The sequence below is a fragment of the Myotis brandtii genome, unplaced genomic scaffold (genome assembly GCF_000412655.1).
Source record: "Myotis brandtii unplaced genomic scaffold, ASM41265v1 scaffold455, whole genome shotgun sequence".
Classification (NCBI taxonomy): Eukaryota; Metazoa; Chordata; class Mammalia; order Chiroptera; family Vespertilionidae; genus Myotis; species Myotis brandtii.
This window is the reverse complement of record NW_005367384.1, coordinates 853,087-878,247: the sequence shown is the minus strand read 5'-3', so window position 1 is coordinate 878,247 and position 25,161 is coordinate 853,087. Positions and strand designations below refer to the sequence as shown.

The 25,161-nt window shown below is 37.9% G+C and overlaps 1 protein-coding gene across 1 annotated transcript in view; it reads right to left on the bottom strand.

Annotated features, from left to right (window-relative positions):
- Positions 1-7,550: 7,550 nt before the first annotated feature.
- The window catches only part of UBN2 (ubinuclein 2), a 76,851-nt gene continuing 59,240 nt past the window's right edge, over positions 7,551-25,161 (bottom strand). The window contains exons 14-18 of the mRNA XM_014546703.1: positions 24,266-24,308; positions 20,180-21,727; positions 12,698-12,929; positions 12,193-12,282; positions 7,551-8,021 (exon numbers count right to left, since the gene is read on the bottom strand). Coding sequence (XP_014402189.1) covers positions 7,972-8,021; positions 12,193-12,282; positions 12,698-12,929; positions 20,180-21,727; positions 24,266-24,308 — 1,963 coding nt within the window. The 3' untranslated portion in view covers positions 7,551-7,971. The remainder of the gene's footprint in view (positions 8,022-12,192; positions 12,283-12,697; positions 12,930-20,179; positions 21,728-24,265; positions 24,309-25,161) is intronic.

Genomic DNA, 25,161 nt, shown 5'->3' with positions numbered 1-25,161 from the left:
TCTTTGTAAAGTAGGTTTTTTTCCCCAGGGAAGTATGAAAAAAAGCTAGGCAGAGAATTATGAGAACTAAGCCCCTAACAAAGGCCTGTGCTTCTTCTGAACAACCTCGAAAGCATCAAGAGGAAGCCATAAACTGCAGCTACTACATTATATAGTAGAGAAGTCTATTTTTTAATACAAAGGAGAAGAGAAAAAAAATTCTGGTCACCAGTGATAATTCTAATTCCTGGAAATATCGACCCCGTTAATTACACTACTAAGACTTCTGAAAGTACTCTTGACCTGTTTGGTTAACAGTCAGAAAAGTGTCAGAAACTTAAGTATTAATCTGTTATAAACTGAAAATATGTAAGAAAGATTGAGAAGTAAAGTAGAAGTATTACAGTATGAGGAAATTAAAGACCACAAATAGTTACTTTCAAGCAAATGGTACTTTGGGAGTAGCTAAGAAAAAAGCAATTTAATGTCAAGTTATTCAAAGGCAATCAGATTAAAGCCCTAGAGTCTCTCTCTCAGTCTGTGCTGGGATGTGAACAGTCTCCTGGAACATGACTGTAGTCTTTACTTCTGAATTCAATGGGACACAGGATAGATAGCCAAGTGAGTGAGAAAAGGAGGTGAAAGACAGGTTAACCTTTCCTCCCCAGATTCTTCGCAATACGCAATACTCCAGTGTAGCAACTGGCTGACGAAATGGTTAACTTAAGAGCTCAAATTAAAGGAAAGAAGAATGAAGACTAAAGGAAATAAAGAATACAACATTAATATTCAAAGCTATTTTAAATTAGAGTCGGACAATCTGTTCAGCTCTACGAACCTGAACACTGTGCTGCAGAACCTAAATCTTTCTCAGAATTGAACGCTGGGGTGATAATGTATCTTAACAACCCAATGGTATTCCATGATTCTAAGTTTTGCACCAGTGAAAGGATGTGCACTTAATTTTTTAATATAAGATTCACATTTTATGATAGAAGAACAAAGAAAATATCTCTATTTTATGCTTCTGTTAATTTTCTCTAGCAGAACAGATACACATTCAACAAAACCTTAATGCCTTATTTCTTTGGGTAGAAGTTTTAACATGTTATTTAAAGAATGGATAAGAAAAGATGTGTAAAATAAAGAGTACATTTATCTGCATAGTTGATACTCAGAGGCTACTAAGGCCTTAATCTGGAAAAAGTAATAAAAATGTCCCATCACTAGAGGTTAAATGAGCCTTGGCCAATTCTGGGTATCAGCCCAGTGCTTTGTCTGCTTGGGCCTGCTGCTTTCTCCTGACTCACTTGAGCTAGATAGTTTGTTCTTCACCTCCCTACATGTTCTTTCCTAATCCTGAACATGTGCTACAATTTAAATCAGCACTCAACCCCCAGCAATTGTTGCTCAGCATTTATTCCTAACTAGAAAGGCAGCATCCATTTTTTCCTGTTGTTTAAATGATAGGAGGAAAATTCTATGTATTACTACCTAATACGCTGGGATAGAAGGTAGGATAAAAAGATCTTCCTTTCCTCTTCAGAGATGGGCAAACCGTGTTTCCTTCCACCCCCAGCCTCCCAACCCTGCCCCAGCTAGGAAGTGAATCCTGCCTCCCCTCTCCCATTTTCCTACAACTCTTCCATGGGTTAAAGAAGCATAAATCACAAAGGGAAACTGGCTAGAAGTGTACCCTGCTGACTGTGTGTAGTGCTTGCCCCTTCAGTGCAAAGATGGATAAACCTAAACAGTACACTGTCTCCAATTTACAAGAATGAGGAGACTCCCATTCTTTCTTAGATAGTTAAACGCTTTGCTATGCATCACCAAACAACTAATACAAGAAAATTAGATGGAGAAGATGGAAACGTGAGGCAGATAAAACTTTCGGGATCATTAACCAACTCCAATGACAAACCATCCAAATTTTACGTAGCTTCAGCTCTGAAACCTTGGCAAAAATCAAACCTGTAATAAATAACACCATAAAAGGCAAAAAAAAAAAAAATCTACATATGATTAAGAAATAATGTGTTACTTCCCCCTTCCCACTTACTAATCTGAAAGTAACCATTTTACCCCACCACAAAAATAAAATACTTAAATAACAAATATGTATCTTAATTAAAATTCCAGTGATTTATTTTTAAAATTAAAAATTAAATGGTGCTTTTTATACCCATTCTTTAGCCTCTGCAGGACGATGATAATACTTTTTTAATTATATAGGACATTTTAGAAAAACTCAAAGTATTTTTGAACTAGTAAAGTCTCTGATATCCCTGGGAGGTAGGTGAATATTATTATACCCAACATTCTAATGGGTAATCTGAGGCACGAAGGTTAAATGATATTCCCCCTAACGTAGTAATTCAAGAGTAACACGACTAAACAGAGGCTGCCTAATAACAGTGTTGCTATCAGGTAACACTACCAGGAGCCTCTGCTTTCTCCTTTTAGCCACTAGTCTCCTCTTCCTAATTAAAATGTATTTAAAAGGGAGCACTTACTAGATATTTGTACTGGGTTTTGAGGATTGGTTCAACTTAGTCTCCCTTAACATGTCAAATATGTTTTCAACAAAAAACAAATGAATCTTGGATGCCGAAAATTATGTTATTTGGCTCAAGGGAGAGATTTAAATAACCATAAAAGCAGATTAAGCCAAATGTAATTATCTGGCAAATGAAAACTGAAGATCTTTCAATAATACTATAGGTTATATGAGTGTTTTCCCTGGCACCTGAAGTCCTTCTACTTCTAAATTTATTAACCTTTGACAGATATGCAAAATAGCTATATGAATTCTCCGAAAAGAATTTCCCCAAAGACAGTATGATGCAATTTCAATGTTGACAAAGTTGCTAACTTCCTTGAAAACTTATTCAAATACAATATCATGATTCTAACTCTAGCTCCCCCATGGCTGTTTGCCTGCCATAGTGCACCTTATTGACTTGACCCACAAAAGACTTGTTACTCCAATGCTTTCTCCAGTATTACTCATGCCAAGTTTGAAGGGCATAGAGCAGTGGGTTAAATCCAGGAATAGTCAATGAGTTGGCTAAATTTATTTTACTTGTAATAACTACTTATTTTATATATATATGTATGTATACACGCACACACACACGCACACAAACAGACACTCATAGGGGGAAAGACAATTTCCCAGTTCATCCATTTGAATTGATTAAAAGCAGTGGAATAAACAGGCAGAAGTCTTGCAAACACTGACAGGAAGTGTTCAGAAAGGATGCAATGGTACAGCAGCTACTAGTTTTATATATATATTACATATGTATACATATATATATATACACATATATATGTATGTATGTATCTTATACATATATCCATATACATATAAAGAAAAGGAAGAACATTACAGCATGACATGAAGTTGGCAAGTTTGAGATTCTTCCTCCTGAATCCCCTGACTTATTAGCCTGTACTTCAGGGTATATGAGAACAGTTTGAAAAGGGGGGGGGGGGGGGGGGGGAGAAAAAAAGGCACTTAAAAAAGAGAAAGGCCTGAATTGAGCATGTTTTAGAGGAGCAATATAAGCATTTTACCAGAGCTAAGAAATGATTTACAGAGTTAAACTTTTCCCCTTAGATTTTATAAAATAAAATTGCATAATATGTTTGTAACCAGTCATTTACCTACTACTGCATTTTTCTTCTGCTTCATTATTACAAAAACAAAAGCCCCCAAAAGCAAAAAATAACAAAACAAAACAAACACAATCATACATGCACAACATAAAGTAAAAGTGCCCCATCTGAGAACGGAAGGTCAGCAGAAACTACAGTGCTGAAGCACAGGGAACTTTTTGAGTTTGGCCTGATTATAGGTTTTATCACTCTTCTTCTAATTTAAAACAAAACAAAACAAGCAAACTCAAATTCAAAGCCTAAGTGAAGATAAAAATACAGGGACCAGTATTCTTTTATGGTATACTCTTGAAATAAAGTATCCTAATTCTATACATGGGTCAAATGATAGGACAAAACCTTCTAGAAATAAAGAACTGTAAATTAGGTTAAAGTCGATCAATACAGGCAAAGTTCATTCTACAAATGTAGCAGCAAACATGATAGAGAACTGGAGTTCTAAGAGGTGATCCCAAGGGACATAGAGTTCTCACAATCAATGGCAGTTTGAAAAACAGTAGAATTTCCATTTCAGAAAATGTCTTGAACCAAGTAGAGCTGGAAAGGGGTGTGGTAGAGGGCAACCAGAGAAGCAAGACTAGAGGTGTCTGCCCTTTCCAACCCTGGGTAGTAAACAATTTAGATCTGCTTTGGGAGAAAAAAAAATTCTGGGTTAAAACTCTTGTTCATTAAGTTGTTTGCAAACAGGTGTCAAACCCACAGTATTTAAACATGTATGTGCCCCAATCTTCCTCCTATCTTGGCAATACAATAACCCTATTCAACTTCTATGATATAAAATGTTATTTGGGCTAACAACATCCATCAAAGGGGGAGTAGGCATGAAAGAATGTACTAATACACCATCAGGACTTTGTGACTTCAGATTAACCTCACTTCTTTTCCCAAAACCTTTTCTTCAGGCTGTTTTAAAACCATGATTTCTCTTACCCTTCAATTTCAGAATCACAGGAGAAAGAATTATAATCGACTTGTAATGGAATTATTGCTTGCATTGACTTTGGAGGCTCTGAATGAGCTTAACACTTTGCTCCCAAACAGTCTCCAACGGGGGCTCAGCACTGCTATCTCTGAAGACAACTCTGCCGACCATTATTGCTTGTGAATACTGAGGATTAATTTGTATGTACAGTAATAGCTTATACATCAGTGAAGGCAATTTAAAATATAAGACAATTGAAAACAAACAGCTTAATTTTCCTGATTCAAGAATCCCACTGAATGGGATGTAATTAAGTGTGCTGATTATTTTTGCATTGGGATGTTATTAACGCTCTTCAGAAATACACACTGCTCTATATCCTTTTTAATAACTTACCATTTTAAAAAATAAATGCAAAAATATACTATGAGTCACAAGTCTCTGTCCTAAAAATAACCAATTTATATGTTTGTTTTTAAGTAAGAAAACTGTAAAGATAGCTGACCATAAATATGGACATCATTTTTAATGTTATGATCTAGAAAAGAAATAGTTTTGTATTTACATGTAGAAATTCGCTGATCATACTTATCTATTAAGAAATATAAGGATGTTTGTTTCACTTGTTTAACATAAAAAAAGGGTAGTCTTGACTGAAATGGATATATGTTAGTGAAAATGGGGGGGAGGGAGAAGGAGGGGAGGTGGAGGTTGGGTCTGGCAGCAGTTCCCAAGGTACCAAGACTGAAGAGAACAGAACATAATCTCCATATATGCAGACTTCTCAGAGCCAAGGGCCTTCAGATTACTTTTTTAAAAAAAAATATATTTTATTGATTTTTTACAGAGAGGAAGGGAGAAGGATAGAGAGTTAGAAACATCGATGAAAGAGAAACATCGATAAGCTGCCTCCTGCACACCCCCTACTGGGGATGTGCCCGCAACCAATGTACATGCCCTTGACCCGAATCGAACCTGGGACCCTTGAGTCCGCAGGCCGACGCTCTATCCACTGAGCCAAACCGGTCAGGGCCTTCAGATTACTTTTAATGGTTAGTTATAAAATGATACTGGGGGAAGAACTGATCATCCTCTTTTTCTCCAATGACAGCAGAATCACCAGGGAATCCTCACAAGGTATAATTCAGAACTGATGATGGAGTTATTAAGAAATTAAAATTATTATTTCTTGACTTAAAATAGTAATGAAGTTATATATGAATAAATATATGCGCGCGCACACACACACACACACACACACACACACACACACACAAGTACATGCACAATTATCAGCAGGAAGAGATTAACATGCACTCTGACTTCCCTCCTGGTATGGGAAGTAAAACAAAGGCTAGCTTCCCAAAGGAAAACTCCTACATAGCATTAGCAAAGACGTTCCCCCCCTCAAATTAGATAAAAGAGGTATGCTACATTGGGATAACTCAAGAATTAGGTAAGCTTGCCTAATTAGAAAAACAAATTGTAATCAAACATACTCAATTCAAGTCAAACCTCTCTGCAACATCCCAATATCCTCCCAAAATATCTACCAGGGTTGATGCAATATTCAGATTTGTTTTATTGGTAATCTAAATTCTGAGATGCAAGTAATTATATCAATGATTCCTTTGAAATAATCTTTTGCTCTTACTGTAACAAGTTCTTGGAACTAAAGTTTTCAGTTACTTATTAACTTTTTGCTGTGAAGCCAGCCAATGTGACTTTGAATTCAAATATAGGTCTACAGATCTGAACAGATCTGCAGTAATTTATTCACAGTCCTACCGGCTATTTGGGACTTTTTCTTATAAAAGGAGAAAAAGGGCCTGGTTAATACTCTTATTTGAATAAACCTAACAGTATAGGGTGATGTGTGATGAAAACATACACAAGCAATGTTGCGTCTATCAATCTGATGCTGCTCTTTAGGTTAGTCTATCATTAAAAATGGACCAAGCTTACACCATTCGTGGGTACACTCTGAAACATTTAGAAGCCTAAACAGGAAGGAAAAAAAGAGAGAAAGAAAAGAAAGGCTAGAATGATGAGGTGTAAAAAAAAAGTATCCAAACAAAGCCGTAAATTTCTCCCTTAATGTCCTCTGTTGAATGTTATTTGCATAAGGACGCCATGATAAGTACAGAGTCTTACTATCTGCAGATTTACTCACATGTCAATATTCTGAGTCAATATTAGGAAATGATCCAAATCAATTTCACTACACTGGATATAGGGAGTAAAAATACACTGTGATTTTTATAAAAAATAATCCCTTGTACACACATGATTTGAATGTAATTTCTCCCTTTAAAATACTATCTTGAAAATTCCAAAAATATATATATATGCTATTTGAATGACCAATGTAGAAGCATGTGTAGTACACACTTATAGCTGTTTATATCAATATTTAATAGTCACCTGAAGTACCACTTAGCTAACAGAACAGAAGTTGTGAACTGAGGTGAAGTTGGGAGAAATTAGTTCATAGTGTAGACCTGCAAGGGCTAAGAGCATCAAAGCCGCAGCCCTACAGCAAAGATCCCCATTTCTCAAGAATGGAAATAAGAATTAATGTCAATACCAGATGCACAAATCACCTGAAGAAGAGAGTTAAGTACCTGCTTCTGAAAGGAAGATGAAATTGACCCTTTTATAAAAAGGGGACATCTAAGTTTCGTCTGTTAAGAGCAACAGGCTCAATTTCGTGACTTTTAAAAATCTCGATGATTTAATAATACATATCACTGTGCTAAAATAACTTTCCTGAAGCATCTCTAGTCCACTGATTCACATGGGGAGTTGCTACACACTGGGGAAGATTCAAGTTTGTTCAGGATTTTTGAGGGTATAGTATTTTCTACGGTCTGTATCAGACATAAAGTCATTATTTTTTTTGTATGGCAAATTTGCTCCACAGTCCACTCAAATAGACATGATCCTTACTCCTGACAAACTGACCTAATTCCAGATATATTGCCTTTTATTATGCAATTACGACTATACATGTTCAGATCCAACCCCCAGGATGGATGGAGTTTACCCAAATCCTCAAATTTTTCTTCTTCCTCCCTCAGGGGGAAAAAACAAATTTGTACTTCTGTGGGTTTGACAACTGAGTCTCTTTTAATTCAGTTAATATGGTAACTTTGTCTTTCTTTAGAAGAGACCAAAGGTCACTAACTTTGCAAGAAAGCATTTCTTCCTCCTGCACCTGGCTTTACATCAAGTAATGTTTTCTTTCCTTTTTCCTCCTCACCACAGTGCTTGGGACGAGAGAATGTAAACATCGACAGAACAGCAGCCCTATGACCACATGAGTACTTTCCCATCAGGTAGATTCCATCAGCCAGCTGAGTGTCTCATCTCCTTTGCTTGTTGGGAAGTCACTGAGATTTCCGTGGCAATTTAGTGTCCCCTTTACTTTGGCCTCCATCTAAGAAAAGAGATGTTTAATTGGTATGGGAAGGCATGGTATTAAAAATAGATTTAAGAAGCAAGGCAAAAAGAATAATTAACTTTTAATTTTTATATGGATTACATTGCTAAAGAGATAACCTTTAACATAAAACATGCTATATATAGCATTATAGAGGTTGAAAAAACATATAGGAGATAAAAACTCAACAAGAATGATTCTCTTATCCCAAATGACTGTGGTTTAGTAGGTTTTCAGCATCCTACAAATACTATTTCAACAAGTATTTATTCCTAGAGGCCTGGTGCAGGGATTTGTGCACATTGAAAGGAAATTACTTAGAAGGTGGCTGGCGGGGCAGGACTGGGTGAGATGGCCAGACACACCCTGGAGCCAACCTCCTGCGGTCCCTCCCCAGCTGGCCGCACCTAGGGTGGCGCTGGGCTTGAAGGATGTCTGCAGAGTGAGCGGGGTCCTTACAGCAGGTGGGGTCCCTCGGCCTGGCCTGCAGGGATCGGGGCAACAGGCTCTCTGACATCCCCCAAGGGGTCCTGGGAATCGGGCTCCCTCCTCTCTGGTTCCAGGTGCATCACCCGAGAACTGCAGCTGCCAAGTCACCTCAGCTCCTATGTTGAGCGTTTGCCCCCTGGTGGTTATTGTGTGTCATAGCTACCGGTCGGACAGGACAGTCAAATGGTCGGGCAGTCAGTTAGGCTTATATATATACACACACTAGAGGCCCAGTGCATGAATTCGTGCACAGGTGACAGGTGGGGTCCGGCTGGCCCGGTCCCAATTAGGGCGGATTGGGGCCGGGCCTGTTGGGAGGAGGAGATGGTGGGAGGTTGGCTGGCCAGCCTGCCCAGATCAGAGCCAGGCTGGCTGGGGAGAGGGGCCGTGGGCAATTGGCTGGCGGGCCCCGCTCCCGATTGGGGTGGGGGGCCGACCATGGGGAGGGGCTATGGGCAGTAGGCCAGCCAGCCCTACCCCCAAATGAGGTGGGGGGGCTGATCAAGGGTCAGTGGCCGGGGGAGGGGCTGTGGGAGGTTGGCTGGCCAGCCCCACCCCCTGATTGGGCCAGTTCGCTGGCTGCAGTGGGCGTCATAGCAACCGGTCGTTCTGGTTGTTACGGCGTTCTGGCCAATCGGGGTGGTGGGGGCCTATCAGAGGCAGAGCTGCCCAGGGGAGGGGCTGCAGGAGGTTGGCTGGCCAGCCCTGCCCCCTATTGGGGTAGGGGGTGTGATCAGGGGCAGGGCCAACTAGGGGGAGGGGCCGAGGGAGTTTGGCTGGCCGGCCCCACCCCCCAATTGGGCTGGTTCGCTGGCCGCAGTGGGCGTCATAGTGACCAGTTGTTCCAGTCACTGGCTTTTTATATATATAGATAGATATCTACCTCACAGACAATATGCTAAATGCTGTGAGGATTATAAAGGATCATAAAAACATAATCCCCACCTTCAAGGGACATACCACATAGATTCATTTAGAAGACAAGGTCAATTTCATTCTTTTGCAAGTAAAGTTAAATTTCTTGCCATGACATAGCATTTGATAATTCACAATTATTTATGTAAATGATGGGCCACATTGGTAGTGAAAAATCCAGCTGAGTCTTTTTTTGGCCCTAACCTATGAAAATTTAACTGACAGGAAAGTCTGCTACTAGGAATAAGGGTTTCCAGTTCTACGTGTGACTATTTAACTTTTACTAGAAAAATGTTGTTTTCTCTACTTAAACTGGGTAAGAGTTGGACCCAGTGACTTTGAAAGCCAAAAAAATATAGAGGGAGTCTCTAACAGGTCATTGCAGGGGTCCTCAAACTACGGCCTGCGGGCCACATGCAAATACAAATATTGTATTTGTTCCCGTTTTGTTTTTTTACTTCAAAATAAGATATGTGCAGTGTGCATAGGAATTTGTTCACAGTTTTTTTTTAAACTATAGTCCGGCCCTCCAACGGTCTGAGGGACAGTGAACTGGCCCCCTGTTTAAAAAGTTTGAGGACCCCTGGGTCATTGCCTTAACAAGGAATAAGACACCTCCCACCCCCACCCAACAGGATTAACAGAAAAAGACAGGGAGGCATGGCAGAAATACTACACAAGTGAAAAGAACAAAATATTGTACTACAATAACAAACTTAAGGCTGGAGGAGAGCACAAAAGTCATATTGCTAGGTCCACTCATGTGATATCTAAATTACTCTGGTAAAACACAAACCGAAAAAATTCCTCTACTAAAGAAAAGATGTATCAACAAAATATGATGATTATTTCAAAAGCTGTATAAACAGAATACTAGTAAAATAAGTTTGGCGACAACATCTAAGGAACTGGCTTTTTCATTGATAATGAGATATTACATACTTGCATTTGTAGAGAAAAATTATTTAACTTTAGGCATAATTAAATTTATAAAATGGCAAGGTGGAATTTTGCTCAAAGAAGCTTTGGTTAATTAGCAAAATAAAATGCTCATATTAAATGGACTCTGAGAGTCTTTAAAGCAAGACCTTCCCCAAGGGCCAAATGTGGCCACCACCTCTTTTTTATTTGTTTTTTTACACCTCTTTTTATAAATAAAAAGTTGTATTGGAACTCAGCCATACTCATATTAGATATTCTCTATGGCTATTTTCACTACACTACAGAGTTGAGTAGTTGTGATAGAGACTAAATGGCCTGCAAAGCCTAAATATTTACTATTTGGGCCTTTAGAGAAAAAAGTTTACTGATCTCTGTCTTTAGATAAAGTAAGAGAATTGACTAATAAACTGAACTCTTACTATGTATAAGGCACTATGTTAGAAGCCTTAAATTATTTTCACTAAATTATCATAAGAAGCCTATTAAAAACATCTTCTTGTCCCCCGTTTACAAGCAAGAGAAAGTGACGGTCAAACGAGTTAAGAAACTTGCTCTGAGTGGCAGTCTTGGGATTAAAAAATCAAAGCCTAATTCTCAAATTCGGTGTCTTATACTTTTAAACGTCTTTAAAATAAAAAAAATTGTAAACTTTCCTTTCTCCCTCTGGAAGAGTGGTGCTGCTCAGACAACAAGAAAATTCATATAAAAGCTGGATTACTGGGGTCATGTTGAACCATGAGGTTCCTGTTTGTCTCATTCCTTACAAGTCCATACCAGTCCGTCCATGAAAAAACAGCTCTAAACTGAAGTCATTATACCAGCAACTGCTTTAGTCACAGGGCAATTTTCCTTAAGCATTAAAACCTAGTTCAGGAAGATTAGGAATGCTGAATCTGTGTCTATTTTGTGTCCCCCATTTGCACAACAGTGATTTTATATTCATTCTTACCATGTAAGGTCTGTTACAGGATTCATTACAACTTGCTGCTTTGAGATTGCTACATAGCTTTCATTCTACTTGTTGACCAACTGTAAACTTGTTCAAAGATAATATGAAATGCAGTGGCCAAAAAGAATAGTGAAGCCCCAGTCAACTTCAAAGTTAAGAGGGCAGATGAGCAATTATTTCTGCTCAAAAGATCCTCAAAATGGCCTTCCGAATACTATCAGCAGTCTACTGAGGTCAACTGCTGGAGGCTGATGTGTATGTCCAGTATCTACTACCTAATTTCAGAAAGATACAGCTATGCTGCAAGGATATAATGTATAGAGTTTAGATGATATTAATTTAAGGACTGCAAAGTTTAATGGTTAAGAGCTGTCTGTGGAGTCAGACTTCCTGGATCTGTATCTCAGATCCAACACCTTAGTGTATCATCTTGGGAAAGCTGCTTATCTCTGATTCAGTTTCCTGGTCTATAAAATGGAGATTGTTATCTCATTCACAGGCTTGTTGTAAAGATTAAGTTAGCTAATATAGTAAGTGGTCACAAGATTATCTGGCACTTGGTAAACTTCCCATGAGTATAAACTATTACAATTACTGGATATGACTTTTGCACATTGCCTTATGAACCCTCTTCTTTGTCATCACTTCTATATAACACTTTCAAAACCACTCTCTTCACATGTAACAAGAGATTCCATTTTACTTATTTCCTTTCTCTTAAAAGGAGTTTGTTGCTAATGAGGATTCAGTCACATGAAAGTCTGTTTTTTTCAACCTTTGTCATTTCGTTCACGTTTTCAGAAAAAAACGTTCAGTCCAATCTATATAGCTATATAAACAACAAAGAGATGAAGAAAGAGGTGGCTTTCTTACCATTAAATGTTTGCTGTAAATGTGTAGGCAGAGGTGAGTGGGAAAGTGTTGCTGCATGCTGAGCTCCTGGCTGTAAACCCTTTAGTAAATCTGAGAGGAAAACAGACTTGTCAGTGATCTTCTTAAATCTGGTTGAGCCCTCTGAGAGCAAAAATGAAAATAGTTTAATTTATCTAATGCAAGCACAGCCCTGACTTCGAAGGCCTTCTTTGAGTATATACATGTTAAAAAATTTACATACATAAATGTACCTGTGAATGCAAACACTCAGCAAATCTGACTTCCTCTTATTATAAATTTTTTTTAGAAATGTGGTATAGTGGTTCATTTAAAAATTATAAATAAAATCTCAGAGTCCAGTAATTTGATTATACATAGATAAAATACATTGCATCTCTTTTTTTAAAAATTCTATAATCTATACAAGTCCAACTGGTATAATGAGTATAATTTTGTTTCCTGTTCTGTCAAACTAGGTAGCCAAGTAAACAAAGGCCCCACTTACTCTGAGTTAAGCTATGGTGGAGAGCGGCTGAGGTAGATCCCGAGGTGGTTGTCACTCCAGCTGTGTCCGTTCCAAAGCCAAGTAGCTCCAAGGGAAACTGGAAGGGCATGGTCACTGGAACAAGGCCACCCAGCATCCCAAAAGGAGTCACATTTTGATTTGTTACAGACAAAGGTGATGTCATGAGAGTCAGAGGTGAGGCATTAGCCAATAATGATGCTCCTGCTGTGGACTGCAGAAACCAGGGGTCAAAATACATAAGAAATCAAATCTTTAACCTGAATTGATTTATTTAATATCCTCATGGGCACAAGACTATGTTTTATATTTGCTCTAACAGAAACCTTGATATAGAAATGAAGACGAAGTTGAACAATATAATTCAAAGTGCTACTTAATAATTCTATACTCAGCTCTTCATCACGTTTAGACTCTTCCTTAACTTATTTTATTGCCTATATTAACACCCATTCACCCTCTCAATCCATTCACTTTTTTTTTATTTTTTAAAAAAATATATATTTTATTGATTTTTTACAGAGAGGAAGGAAGAGGGATAGAGAGTTAGAAACATCGATAGAGAGAAACTTTATTTTTTAAAAAAATATATATTTTATTGATTTTTTACAGAGAGGAAGGAAGAGGGATAGAGAGTTAGAAACATCGATGAGAGAGAAACATCTATCATGCCCTTGACTGGAATCGAACCTGGGACCCTTCAGTCCGCAGGCCGATGCTCTATCCATTGAGCCAAATCAGTTAGGGCAATTCACTTCTTTTTTTAAAAATATATATTTTATTGATTTTTTTATAGAGAGGAAGGGAGAGGGATAGTGTTAGAAACATCGATGAGAGAGAAACATCAATCAGCTGCCTCCTGCTGGGGATGTGCCCGAAACCAAGGTACATGCCCCCGACCAGAATCGAACCTGGGACTTTTCAGTCCGCAGGCCGATGCCCTATCCACTGAGCCAAACCAGTTAGGGCTCCATTCACTTCTAACCTTAGATTCCCCTAGATCTGAACCAATTTCATTGTGGTCTCTGAACATGCTCAGTCCCTTTGCTATTTGTCTATACTGTTTCCTGGCACAGTCTCTGCAGTTGCTGCTACAGATTATTATTACTCTCTCAGAGCCCCTAACTCTGTGTCCTTTACTTTCATCCTAACACCTTACAGAGATGAGGCCACCTGGGATGTTCTTCCTCATCAGACTCACCTGCCTCTTCTCCAAAAGCTATGACCTATGAACTGGCCTATGCCATGAATCCCATCAATGTAGAACTTCCTGGTACAAATAATCTAGTATTCGCACTTTTTCCATGTTTCCTCTGCCTACTCATATACAGAGAATTCTTTTTTTCCCCCCTTTATTGATTAAGATATTAAAAATGTGTCCTTATCCCCCCAATCTTATCTCTTTTTTAAAAAATATCTTTTTATTGATTTTTAGAGAGGAAGAAGGGAGAGGGACAGAGAGATAGAAACATTGATGAGAGAGGAACATCATCAATCAGTTGCCTCCTGCACAGCCCCTACTGGGGATTGAGCCCGCAACTGAGGTACATGCCCTTGACTGGAATCGAACCAGGGACCCTTCAGTCCAAAGGCCGACGCTCCATCCACTGAGCCAAACCAGCCAGGACTCATCTCTTTTTACAACCACTTATTCCTGGCTCTTCCTCAACTTTGGAAATCACTTGACTTATTTGTATTCCTTTTATCCTCAAACTTAGTGAATGACAGCCTCCACTTTCCACATTATCTAGTCTCTCCTTAACCCCTGTAAGTTGGTTTCCATCTCTACTACTTTTCTGAACTTAGACTCCCTAAGGTAAAGGCAAATTAGAGGGTGTTTTGACACTCCCCTATCTGTTTGTTTGTTCTTTTAATATATTTTTATTGATTTCAGAAAGGAAGGGAGAGGGAGAGATAGAAACATCAATGATGAGAGAAAATCATTGATTGGCTGCCTCCTCCACGCCCCCTATTGGAGATCAAGCCTGCAACCGGGGAATGTGCCCTGACTGGGAACTGAACCGTGATCTCCTGGTTCATAGGTTGACATTCAACCACTGAGCAACACCAGCCGGGGCCCTACCTGTGTTTTAATGCTGTTTATGAATAAAAACATTTAAATGAAAAATATGCTAACATTGAACTTTCATTGAGAAATTACTTAAATATACTTCATTAAGCTAATTTAATTCTTTGAACAATTTTCTATACAGCAATTAAGTAATTTTTTCCCATTTTGACATTTCTTTTCTATGTGAATTTATCAACAAAGATTATAAGCTTTTCTCAGTATTAGATATTATCTATTATAGTTTCTGCAACTGTTAAGTTTTCTTTTGTAGCCTTATTTTACTAATTCTAAATTTCCCTGACTAAATATTTTACATGTTAGCCACTGTCAGGCTGATTTTATGTGTTTATTATTCAACCAGTAAACATTATTCATTAATAAAAGCTGAATCATTTTGCTTAGTTAATATATGAGAAAATATAGGTGATCTTCCCATCCATCTATGCCACATTACATAGTACTAGTATATACTTAGTGGTCCATGCTACTGCTGCACATGAATTGCAGAACAACCTCAAGAAGCTTCCCATTCTGTTTTTTCCACTCTCTCTCCAATAGCCTTCCCTCCCATTATCTCCTTTAGTTTTAACCTCTCAAATTTATATTCACACTCCTGACCTCTCATCGCAATTTCAATCCTGTATATCTAGAAGTTCAATGAAGAATCTAACTTGGATATCTAACACTCACCTACTTGGCATGTCCACAACTAAACTCATCATCACCTGCTATGTCAACTGCTATCATCAATAGTCTGGTTCTTACCTGCGACTTAGGTTTGACACCTTAGTATTCTGGCATTAAAAAGTAAAGGACAAGGTGAGCTCGTGGGCAACATACACATTCTTTCTTTTTTCCCACAACTTCCTCCAACACTTACGTATAAGTCTTTATCACTTTCTGCTTGGCATTAACTATCTTTCTTATTTTCCAGTCTTCTTCTCTATTGTGCCAATCGTGATAGACAAAATGGGCACATTAAGGAAAGAATTACTAAGTTAAAAATAATAAGTGAAGCAATTTAGATAGAAAGGATCCTGTATCAATTTGAGAATTAACAAGAGTTCTTTCTTCTTTTTAGTCGTAATTCTATTGTAGTCTCAGGATAACATGAGGCCCCATACTTCAAGGCAGTACACCATAAACAGAGCCCCCTAGTGAGAAACAGCTAATAAAGAAAACTTTTTCTGGAGGAGGCTAATTGAAGCATTAAAATATAAGGAAAATGCCCTGTCCAGTGTGGCTCAATTGCTTAGAGCAGCGGTTCTCAACCTGTGGGTCGCGACCTCTTTGGCGGTCGACCCTTTCACAGGGGTCGCCTAAGACCATCCTACATATCTATTTACATTATTACGAGTCATAACAGTAGCAACAATACAGTTATGAAGTAACAATGAAAATAATTTTATGGTTGGGTCACAACATGAGGAATTGTATTTAAAGGGCCAGAAGGTTGAGAACCACTGGCTTAGACCGTCATCCCACACACCTGATTTCTGGTCAGGGCACATACCTGGATTGGGGGGTGTACTCAAGGCAACCTATCCATATCTCTCTCTCTCAAAAAACAAATAAACAAAAAACCCCAATAAACATAGATGGAAAATGTAAATTAAGGCAACTTCCAAAATTAAATAATTGAGTATTAGCAATAAAAAATGGTGTCATGCCATAAGTGCCTAACATTTTTGTATGGTCAGCATTTCTGTATCTAATTTTGTTTTTAAAACTAGAATGAAATATCAGATTATCTATGTTACATGGGTATAAATTTCTCTCTCCTAAACATGGAGACCTTTCAAAGCGGAGCATCCCACCAGTGGTATCATTCAGAAGCATACAGGAGAAGTTGTCAACCTGAAGTAGGCAAACAGCTCAGGATAATGCCCCATAATCAAAAATACTTTCTATGATCTCCACATTTCATTCCCAGGGGAAAATATGAAGAGAATCCTTGCTCTCTCTTCCCATGGTTAGCATTACTTTTTTTTTTTAAATCACGTTTTATATTTTGGTTAAGTGCATCCACCCCCCTCATTCCCTACAACATCCAGAGTGATCTTTAGAAATATTAGTCAAACCATACCACTGCCCTCCCTGTAAAAGACCCTCCAATAGCTTCCCACTGCACACAGAATAAATTCCAAAGTCTTTATCATGGCCCACAAGGTCCTTCATCACATGGTACTGTTGAATTCCAACCTCATCACCTACCCATCTCTTCCTAGTCTTGCCATGCAGGTCCACACGTCTTCTACAGGTCTACAGGCCTGTTCTTTCCTCTCTTCACACCACCCACTTTGCCTGGACTGTTTGTTCCCTCTTATTTCCAAAGGCTGAATCCTGCTCATTCAATTCTCCACTTAAATGCTGCCCCCTCAAAGAGGCCTTCCCCAACTCCTTTATCTATGTTAGCAATAATCATACTTTATCATATTATCCCATTTTATTTTTTCATAACACTTTATATATTTTTAAAATTTGTGTTTTGTTTATTTTCCTACCTAAAATATATGCTCCATAAAGAGGAGGGGGTTTGAATATGAATGTTCACCCTATTTCCCCAGCACCTAGAACAGTGCCTGGCACATATTAAACACTTAGTAAGCATTTGCTCAATAAAGCAATTATTTTCAGAATTCTAAAGTGGCAAAGACAGGATTCAGAGAAAATCAATAAGTTGAAGGGTAAGAAAGAAGAGGAACACGTTGAGTAGAAAATTATTCAATAAAAAGCAGGCAGAGGTAATAATCTGTTAAACTCAAGACCTGTCACTTTCACTCTGCAAATGAGTAGACAGCTGATGATGTATTTCAGACAGGAGTTAAATACTTTGCAGGCACAGATAGGAAATCTGTTTTTAGTGTTGGAGGACTTGAGAGACAGGATCTATAGGCCACAGATAGCTGATAAGATTTCAGTGAGATGCTATATTAAAAAAAAAACAAACACCAAAAAAAACCCTTAGGAAACCAAAAGTTAGAAACAACCTTACTCAATTATTGACCTTTTCTTCAGTAAAACCAATAAGAAGTGAACAAAAAGGATCAGATATGAAGGCAGGAACACTAAGGGTTCCAAATCATAAAGTCATTTTGGAGAGGAAGAAAACCAGGAGGGAGTACATTTTAGAAACACAAATTTTGTCATGTAGGTTCATGGTGAGAAACTAACTGATAAATAACTGTATACCAAGTATCTGTGTTCTTTTAGCATAAATGATTGATTACAAGAAGGATTTCTGGAAAAAAAATAAAACTGCTAGATTCTGGAGATGACAAAGGATAAAGATTTAATGTTAAATTCAGAGAAAACAAAACAAGTGAAAAAATTATTTTAGCTCCCAGGAAAAACCCAAAATATCATAATAAGAAAGCAAATGAAACCATCGTGTGCGATATTTAGCTCAACAGAGACAATATTTTACATAGTCATGGATTTTACCAAAAGTTGTCATTTTACTCTTTCAGGAGAATGGAAAAAATATAAGGGAGCTAAGAGCCTCATTATCATAATGAGAAGTCAAAAACAATACTAAAAAAATAAATTAAGAGTCTTCCATTCATTCTTATTTAAAATCCCAGAGAAAAAGCTAAGAGAGTTAAAAGTAGTAAGCAGGAGGATATGGGGTAGGGAACTGCCATTTCTATGATAATCCTCTCAAATATTCCTTTGATCAAATTAAAGATTTGAAAACGTCAACATTTTAATAAAGGTAATACAAACAGGAATGTGGACTAACTTGCAGATTTAAGTTGTAACTTAGATTTTAACATACAATCCCTAATCAGTTTGTTTTTAGTGTTACTTTCATATTTCTGATTAAAAGTAAAATTACATAGATACAATATCAATAAATCCTAGATTCTAATTAATAAAGTATCAGTTAACTGAATTTTGTTCTATATTAGAATTCTGGAATCAATTCATTTCTAAGACTACAGTAATGGCAGAGGGATGATTTTGGTTTTAAGTGTACACTGAACACCAATGCTTAGCTTGTACTGAATAGCAGAGAACCGCTATGAACACCAAGGGGAAAATTCTTTCATTAAATGTTCGTATTCCACATAACCAGGACGCAGTATAAAGTTAGAGCATTTTGTTAGAGAACAGAATTCCATAAATCAATAAAAGTCATGTTTTCAAAGAATATTTAAGAACCTAAGAACACATCATAAAATGTTATATTTTTAAAAAGCTTATTATGAAACAGAATATTATGTAAAATGCACTTTCTTAAAAAAGTCCAAAAAAGTACCAGGAAAATATACACAGTGATGGAATAATGGATGATTTTTATTTTCTTTTTTGAATTTGCCTACAGTGAGCATGTATTTCTTTTCGGTGGGGGGAGGGGGCGATATATTAAAGAAACTAAGTCAGTAATGTGAAAGTCTCAGAATACAAAGTGGGAGATAGATGGAAATAATAACAGAGAAGATGATATGGAAGGCAGAGAAATAAAATACATGAGTAATAAAGAGTTCTCAAAAATTCTAGGCCAAATGGGTCAGAAATAATTATCATATGTAATCAAATGAAATATTCTTGAGCTGAAAAAAAAACACAAAAAGCCAGGTTTGAAATTGCAACAAAAAAGAGAAAATCTTACTAGCATTTAGGCAGAGAAAACACATTACTGATAAGAGAACCTCAGACTCCTCTATAATCCTAAATACAAAGGGTCAGTGGAACAGTATTTACAAAATTTGAAGTCAGACAATTAGTGACCCAAGAAATCTGTAACTATTCAACTGTGATAGCACAGAAATGACCATATATGTAAGAGCTAAGGTAAAATAGCTTTCATTTTAATTTTAGCCTTTTTGAAAACATTCCTTGAGTGAGGAACGCCTATTAACTGAGAGATAAATTTAAAATCTCACAAATGGGGAAGCTGTGCTATAAAAAGGATTACTGATACTAATTTGACAGAGAATTATAAATGAATAATTGCAAAATAAAAATTTTATTCAAAAAGACAGGTTAAAGGAAAAAATAACATGCATGTATAAATTTGATTAAATAAAAAAGTTGGCAGGAGAAAGGGGACTATAGTGGAGAATAGAGGAGACAAGTGAAGGTATGTTAAATACCTAAGTTACTACTTTGTTCTGGACTTTAATAAGATAGTTTTAAATACGCATTTTAGTTATGTCTTTCGACATTTTTGAAAGTGAGCATGTATTACTTGAATGAAAAATAAATAAATCCACATTCCAACAAAAATCTCACCCCCAAGTATCCCCATCACTGTTATGTCAACATTAGGAACATTCCTTGGCAATAAACTATTGGCTATTTGGCTATTACAAACAACCTATATATTATAATAAGGAAAGGTTATACACTAATACATTTTACCCCATGAATGTATATAACATACATACCTGCACACTGGCTGTTACCACTGAAGACCCTGAGGCAGAGGATGGTCTATGTGGAGTAGACAACGGTTTAGTAGCACCCTGTGTTCCACCTCCTGTTCCCCCAGATAGACTAGTCCTATTAGCTCCGCTTGAGTTAAGGTTGCTACCTCTGCTGGCAGGTGCATTCACTGCAATTCCACTCAAGCTATTCTTCCCAACAGTTCCAGTGGATGATGAGTTTGGTAGCTTTGATGAGGCCTGAAGATTTTTTGTAGACGGAAGGCCTGAAGTGCGATTAGAGGGCAATAAATTCAAGGTGGGAGACTGTCTGCTGATATTTATTCCACTGGGTTGTTTATGGACTGGGTTGTTACTGCTGGAGTGGCTACTCTGGGCTACTAGTGCACTTGGACTGGAAGAACTTGAGGATACAGTAGGCTTGGGAGTTGGGTTGGATTTAGAAATAAGTTTAGTTGATACTGAAGGCTTAGCTGACAGAGAGGGCTTGGGTGAGGCAGAAGGCTTAGGTGAGGGCAAAGGTTTAGGGGATGTGGCAGGTTTCGGAGATGCGGCAAGTTTTGGGGATGCAGCCATTGAGAAGGGAGATTTGAAACCCTGCGTGGAGATTTGTGACACCATAGCCTTAGCTAAGTAGTTACTGGAGGTAGTGGTGCTAGGTACTGTCCTAGAAACCAGGGAGTGGGACCCTTGAGAACCATTTCCAGGTGAGGGAGTAGGTAAGGGAAGGCGGTACATAAGTGACTTATCTGAAGTCTTAACAAGTGGGGATGAACAGGAAAGCTGGGGACTATTACTTAATTTCACCACTGGGTTGCTCTGTGATTTACTAATGGTTGCTTGCAGTGGAGACACATAATTTTGTTGGACAGCTGAATGCTGGTGCACCTTTGTTACTTGTGTTAACGAAGAAGCATCTTGGGCCTCTGATGTTCCCAGAGCGTGAGAGGAGGCAGCAACTTGGGCTTGGGAGGAAGAGGAGACATGGGTCTGTGAAGAGGAAGAAGCATGAATCTGGCTTGACCTCTGTAGTCCTTGCTGAAGTAGCCTGGCTGGCAAAGGTTCTAAGGAAACTTTAGGGTTCTGAATTGAAGAACCAGCAATAAGGCCTGAAGAGATGCCAGTATGAGCTAAATCCTGGGGTTTCTTTGGTACTGGCCCGGTGTGACCAGCAATAAGACTAGATGAATGTGCAGTCTGAGCAGAATCTAGTTTTTTGGGAGTAGCCAGTGGCAGCTTACTCATTATACTTGCTAATTTTTCTTCTCTCAGTCCTGGACGAGGTTTTGCAGTTGGCATGCTTATCCTTGAGCCAGCTGGAGGGCACTTGTTCCCATTGTTGATAACAGCTAAAGCTTCAGAAACAAGATCCAGTGCAGGTGGGTGGAAAGAAAGGTCTTCATCTAGTGAGTCATCAAGGCAGATCGTCTCCTGGGCTGGAGTAGAGCTAGAGCTGGTGGAGGCCATGGCAGATGTGACAGAACTTGAAGGACCACCAATTGAAGCCACCAAGGATGCAGGAGTTTTCTGGTCCTTTTTTGGACTACACTCCTAGTATAAACAGCATTGTATTAGAAAAAAATGCAATGATTAATAAAAAGTTACAAGTATTGGTTTTTAAAAGACTAAGAAGTTCTCATGATTACTAAAATTCTACTGGAACTCTTCTTTAGAGACTGTAAACACCAATTTTTTTTTTAAAGCATAGAGCGGGTGTGGGAGGCAGCCAACCGATGCATCTCTGTCACATCAATGTCTCTTTCTCTCTCTCTCCCCTCCACTCTTTCTAAAATCAAGGGGAAAATATCCTTTCTCCTTGGGTGATGATTTAAAAAAACCAAAAACAAACCCAAGCCCAAGGTCTTACATTATATATTGATTTATAGGACCACAGCACTTACCTTAACCATAGTGGGAAAGAATGGAGAGGAAGGGTCTTTACCATCACCTTCTAAGGTACTACAGTAAAAAAGCTGTTAAGAATGCTGTTATACTCTAAATCCCTGAGCAATTTTTCTAAGTTTCTGTTCTAAAAGTCCTGACTGAAAACCTCACTGCCTCTCAGAAGTCTGCATGGTAACTGCATTAAGATCAAAATTGTCTGCTAGCATGAATGGCTAATGCAGATGTGACATGTTCACTTTGGCATGCCATGTAATTACATGATTAGTAAAAATCCCATTATAATAAAAAGTACAAAAACTGTGGGTTGGGGAGTATATCAGAATAATATTGGCAGTGTTACCAGTATAAAACTGCTGGTTTTATTTTTTTTTAAATTTATTTGTATTGATTTCAGAGAGGAAGGGAGAAGAGGAGAGAGATAAAAACATCAATGATGAGAGAGAATCACTGACTGGCTGCCTCTTGCACCTCCCCACCACTGGGGATGGAGCCCGAAACCTGGGCATGGGCCCTTGACCAGAATTGAACCCAGGATCCTTCAGTCCGCAGGTCGATGCTCTAGCCACTGAGCCAAACCGGTTAGGGCTAAAACTGCTGTTTTAAGTAACCTTTTTATTAATATTTTTCTTTATAAAATTAACAAATCATGCCCTGGTGAGTGTGGCTCAGTTGGTTGGAGCTTCATCCCATATACTGAAAGGTCCCAGGTTCAATCCCAGTCAGGGTATGTACCTAGGTTGCCAGTTTGGTTAAGGTTGGGGCGCATACAAGAGGGAACCAATCACTGTTTCTGTTTCTCTCTCTCTGTCTCTCTCAGATTGGTAAATATATCCTTGGGTGAAGATTTAAAAACAAAAACAATAAAACAAATCAGGCCCTGGACGGGTAGCTCAGTTGGGTAGATCGCCACCCTGATATGCCCAGGTTTTCGGTTCAATCCCCAATCAGGGCACATACAAGAAGCAATCAATGAATTCATAACTGGAATGACAAATCAATGTTTTTCTCCATTCTCTCTCTCTAAAATCAATCAATAAAAAGTTAAAAAACAGTAACAAATCCAATGTACTGTGGAGATTTACATCGGCAGAAAAATTGTTCAGGACGTATATTTGAGTAAAAACAGCAGGTTATCCCACTGACACAAAATGTTAACTCAAGCTGGATAAATGAATGGTTGGACAGATAGATGGAAGGAGGTGAGGTAGGGGCAAAGATCCAGAAAAAGGGAGGGCAGCTATGAACCAGAAAGTTAAAAGTTTTTTTTTCTCTGAGTGAGCAGAAATTTCTACTTTTCTCCTTCTTACTTTTCCCTATTGTTTGCATGTTCTACTGTAAGCATTTCTTTATATTAACTCTCTAACTAAAATAAGTATCTGAGGGATGGCAGGATGGGAAAAAAAAGTCAGCAATACAGTTTTTCCATTTTGGGGAAAGGAAAAAGTAATTTAATCATAAACAAACAAAACAGGTAACTTCCCTATAGTATCCTAACACTTCCATTATTAGAGTTCTGATAAATTAATCATTATCTAAACAGATGCATCAAAATTTAAAAAACTCTCAATGAAGGGTATTAGTTGTTTAAAAATAAGGTGTGAAAATAAAGCATGAACTCAACAGATTTAATAAAATATTGTCTCAATATTATTTAGAAGACAAAGTAGGTTACTAAAAAAAAGGAGTGTTGCTCTGTATTCAAAGAGCCTCTAAAATTAAAGAAGGCACACAGCTGGTGTAGCTCTCTTACATCGATGTTTCTTTCTCTCTCCCTTCCTCCTTTTCTAAAATCAATAAAAACAAACAAAACAAAAAACTTTTTACATATAGCTGTGGGAAGGCCAAATTTGTCCAGAGTGGCTCTGCCCCACCTTTACAACAACAAAAAAAGCCCTGGCTAGTGTGGCTCAGTTGGTTGAGCATTGTCCCATGCACCAAAAGTTCAGTGGTTTAATTCCTGGTCAGGGGACATACCCAGGTTATGGGATAAATCCCTAGTCAGGGTGCGTGCTGGAAGCAGTCGATCAATGTTTCTCTCTCACATCAATGTTTCTGTCTCTCCCTGCTCTAAAATAAATAAAAACCTATCTAAAAAATAAACCAATCAATTAATTAATTAAATTAAAAATAATGCATTTCAACAGCCATCATTATGACTACTATAAGACTTAATTCAGAACTTACCTTTACTTTGGGTTTAGGTGCAGGAATCACCTTTTTCTTTGCCCTAACACAAAAAATTAAAAAGGAGAGCATTTCAGTAGCAGTTAGGTCACTCATTAGGAAAGTATAACAATCTTGTAATTACATGGGTAAATAATTTCTTCTGCTATTTGGAAAACTCTTTGAAGGAAGGAACTATATGTAAGCGCTCAATTCATATGTGAATAGGCAGCAACATTTCCCCCAATTTTGATGAAAAACCAAAATATGAAATGTAGATAAAGTTTTTTAAAAAATTAAATGTGAATATTCACAATAAAATAAAAATAACTCAAAATAGGCTAACAAAGTTGCCTAAGGCTTCTCACTTCAAAGAACTGGTAAAAATTTAAATTATTTTTAGGAAAACAGCTTTGAAAAACTTCCAGCTCAAATTAAATCATGCTAAGAAATTGTAAATGAGATATTTGAAAAACAAAACAAAGCCCTTGCTGAATAGCTCAGTTGGTTAGAATGTTAACCCAATATGCCAACGTTTCTGGTTCAATCCCTGATCAGGGCACATTCAAAAGTCAACCAATAAATGCATGAATATGTGGGACAACAAATCAATGTCTCTCTCTGTCTCCATACCCCCTTATTCTCTATCTCTCTAAAAGGAAAAAAGTTTTGCCTGGCTGGTGTTGCTCAGTGGCTGCATGTCTACCTATGAACCAGAAGGCCAACTTTTGATTCACAGCCAGGGCACATGCCTGGGTTGCGGACTCAATCCCCCAGTATGGAGCATGCAGGAGGCAACTGATGGATGATTCTCTCTTATCATTAATGTTTCTATCTCTCTCTCCCTTTCTCTCTGATATATATATATATATATGTGTGTGTGTGTATGTATATGTGTGTGTGTGTATATATATATA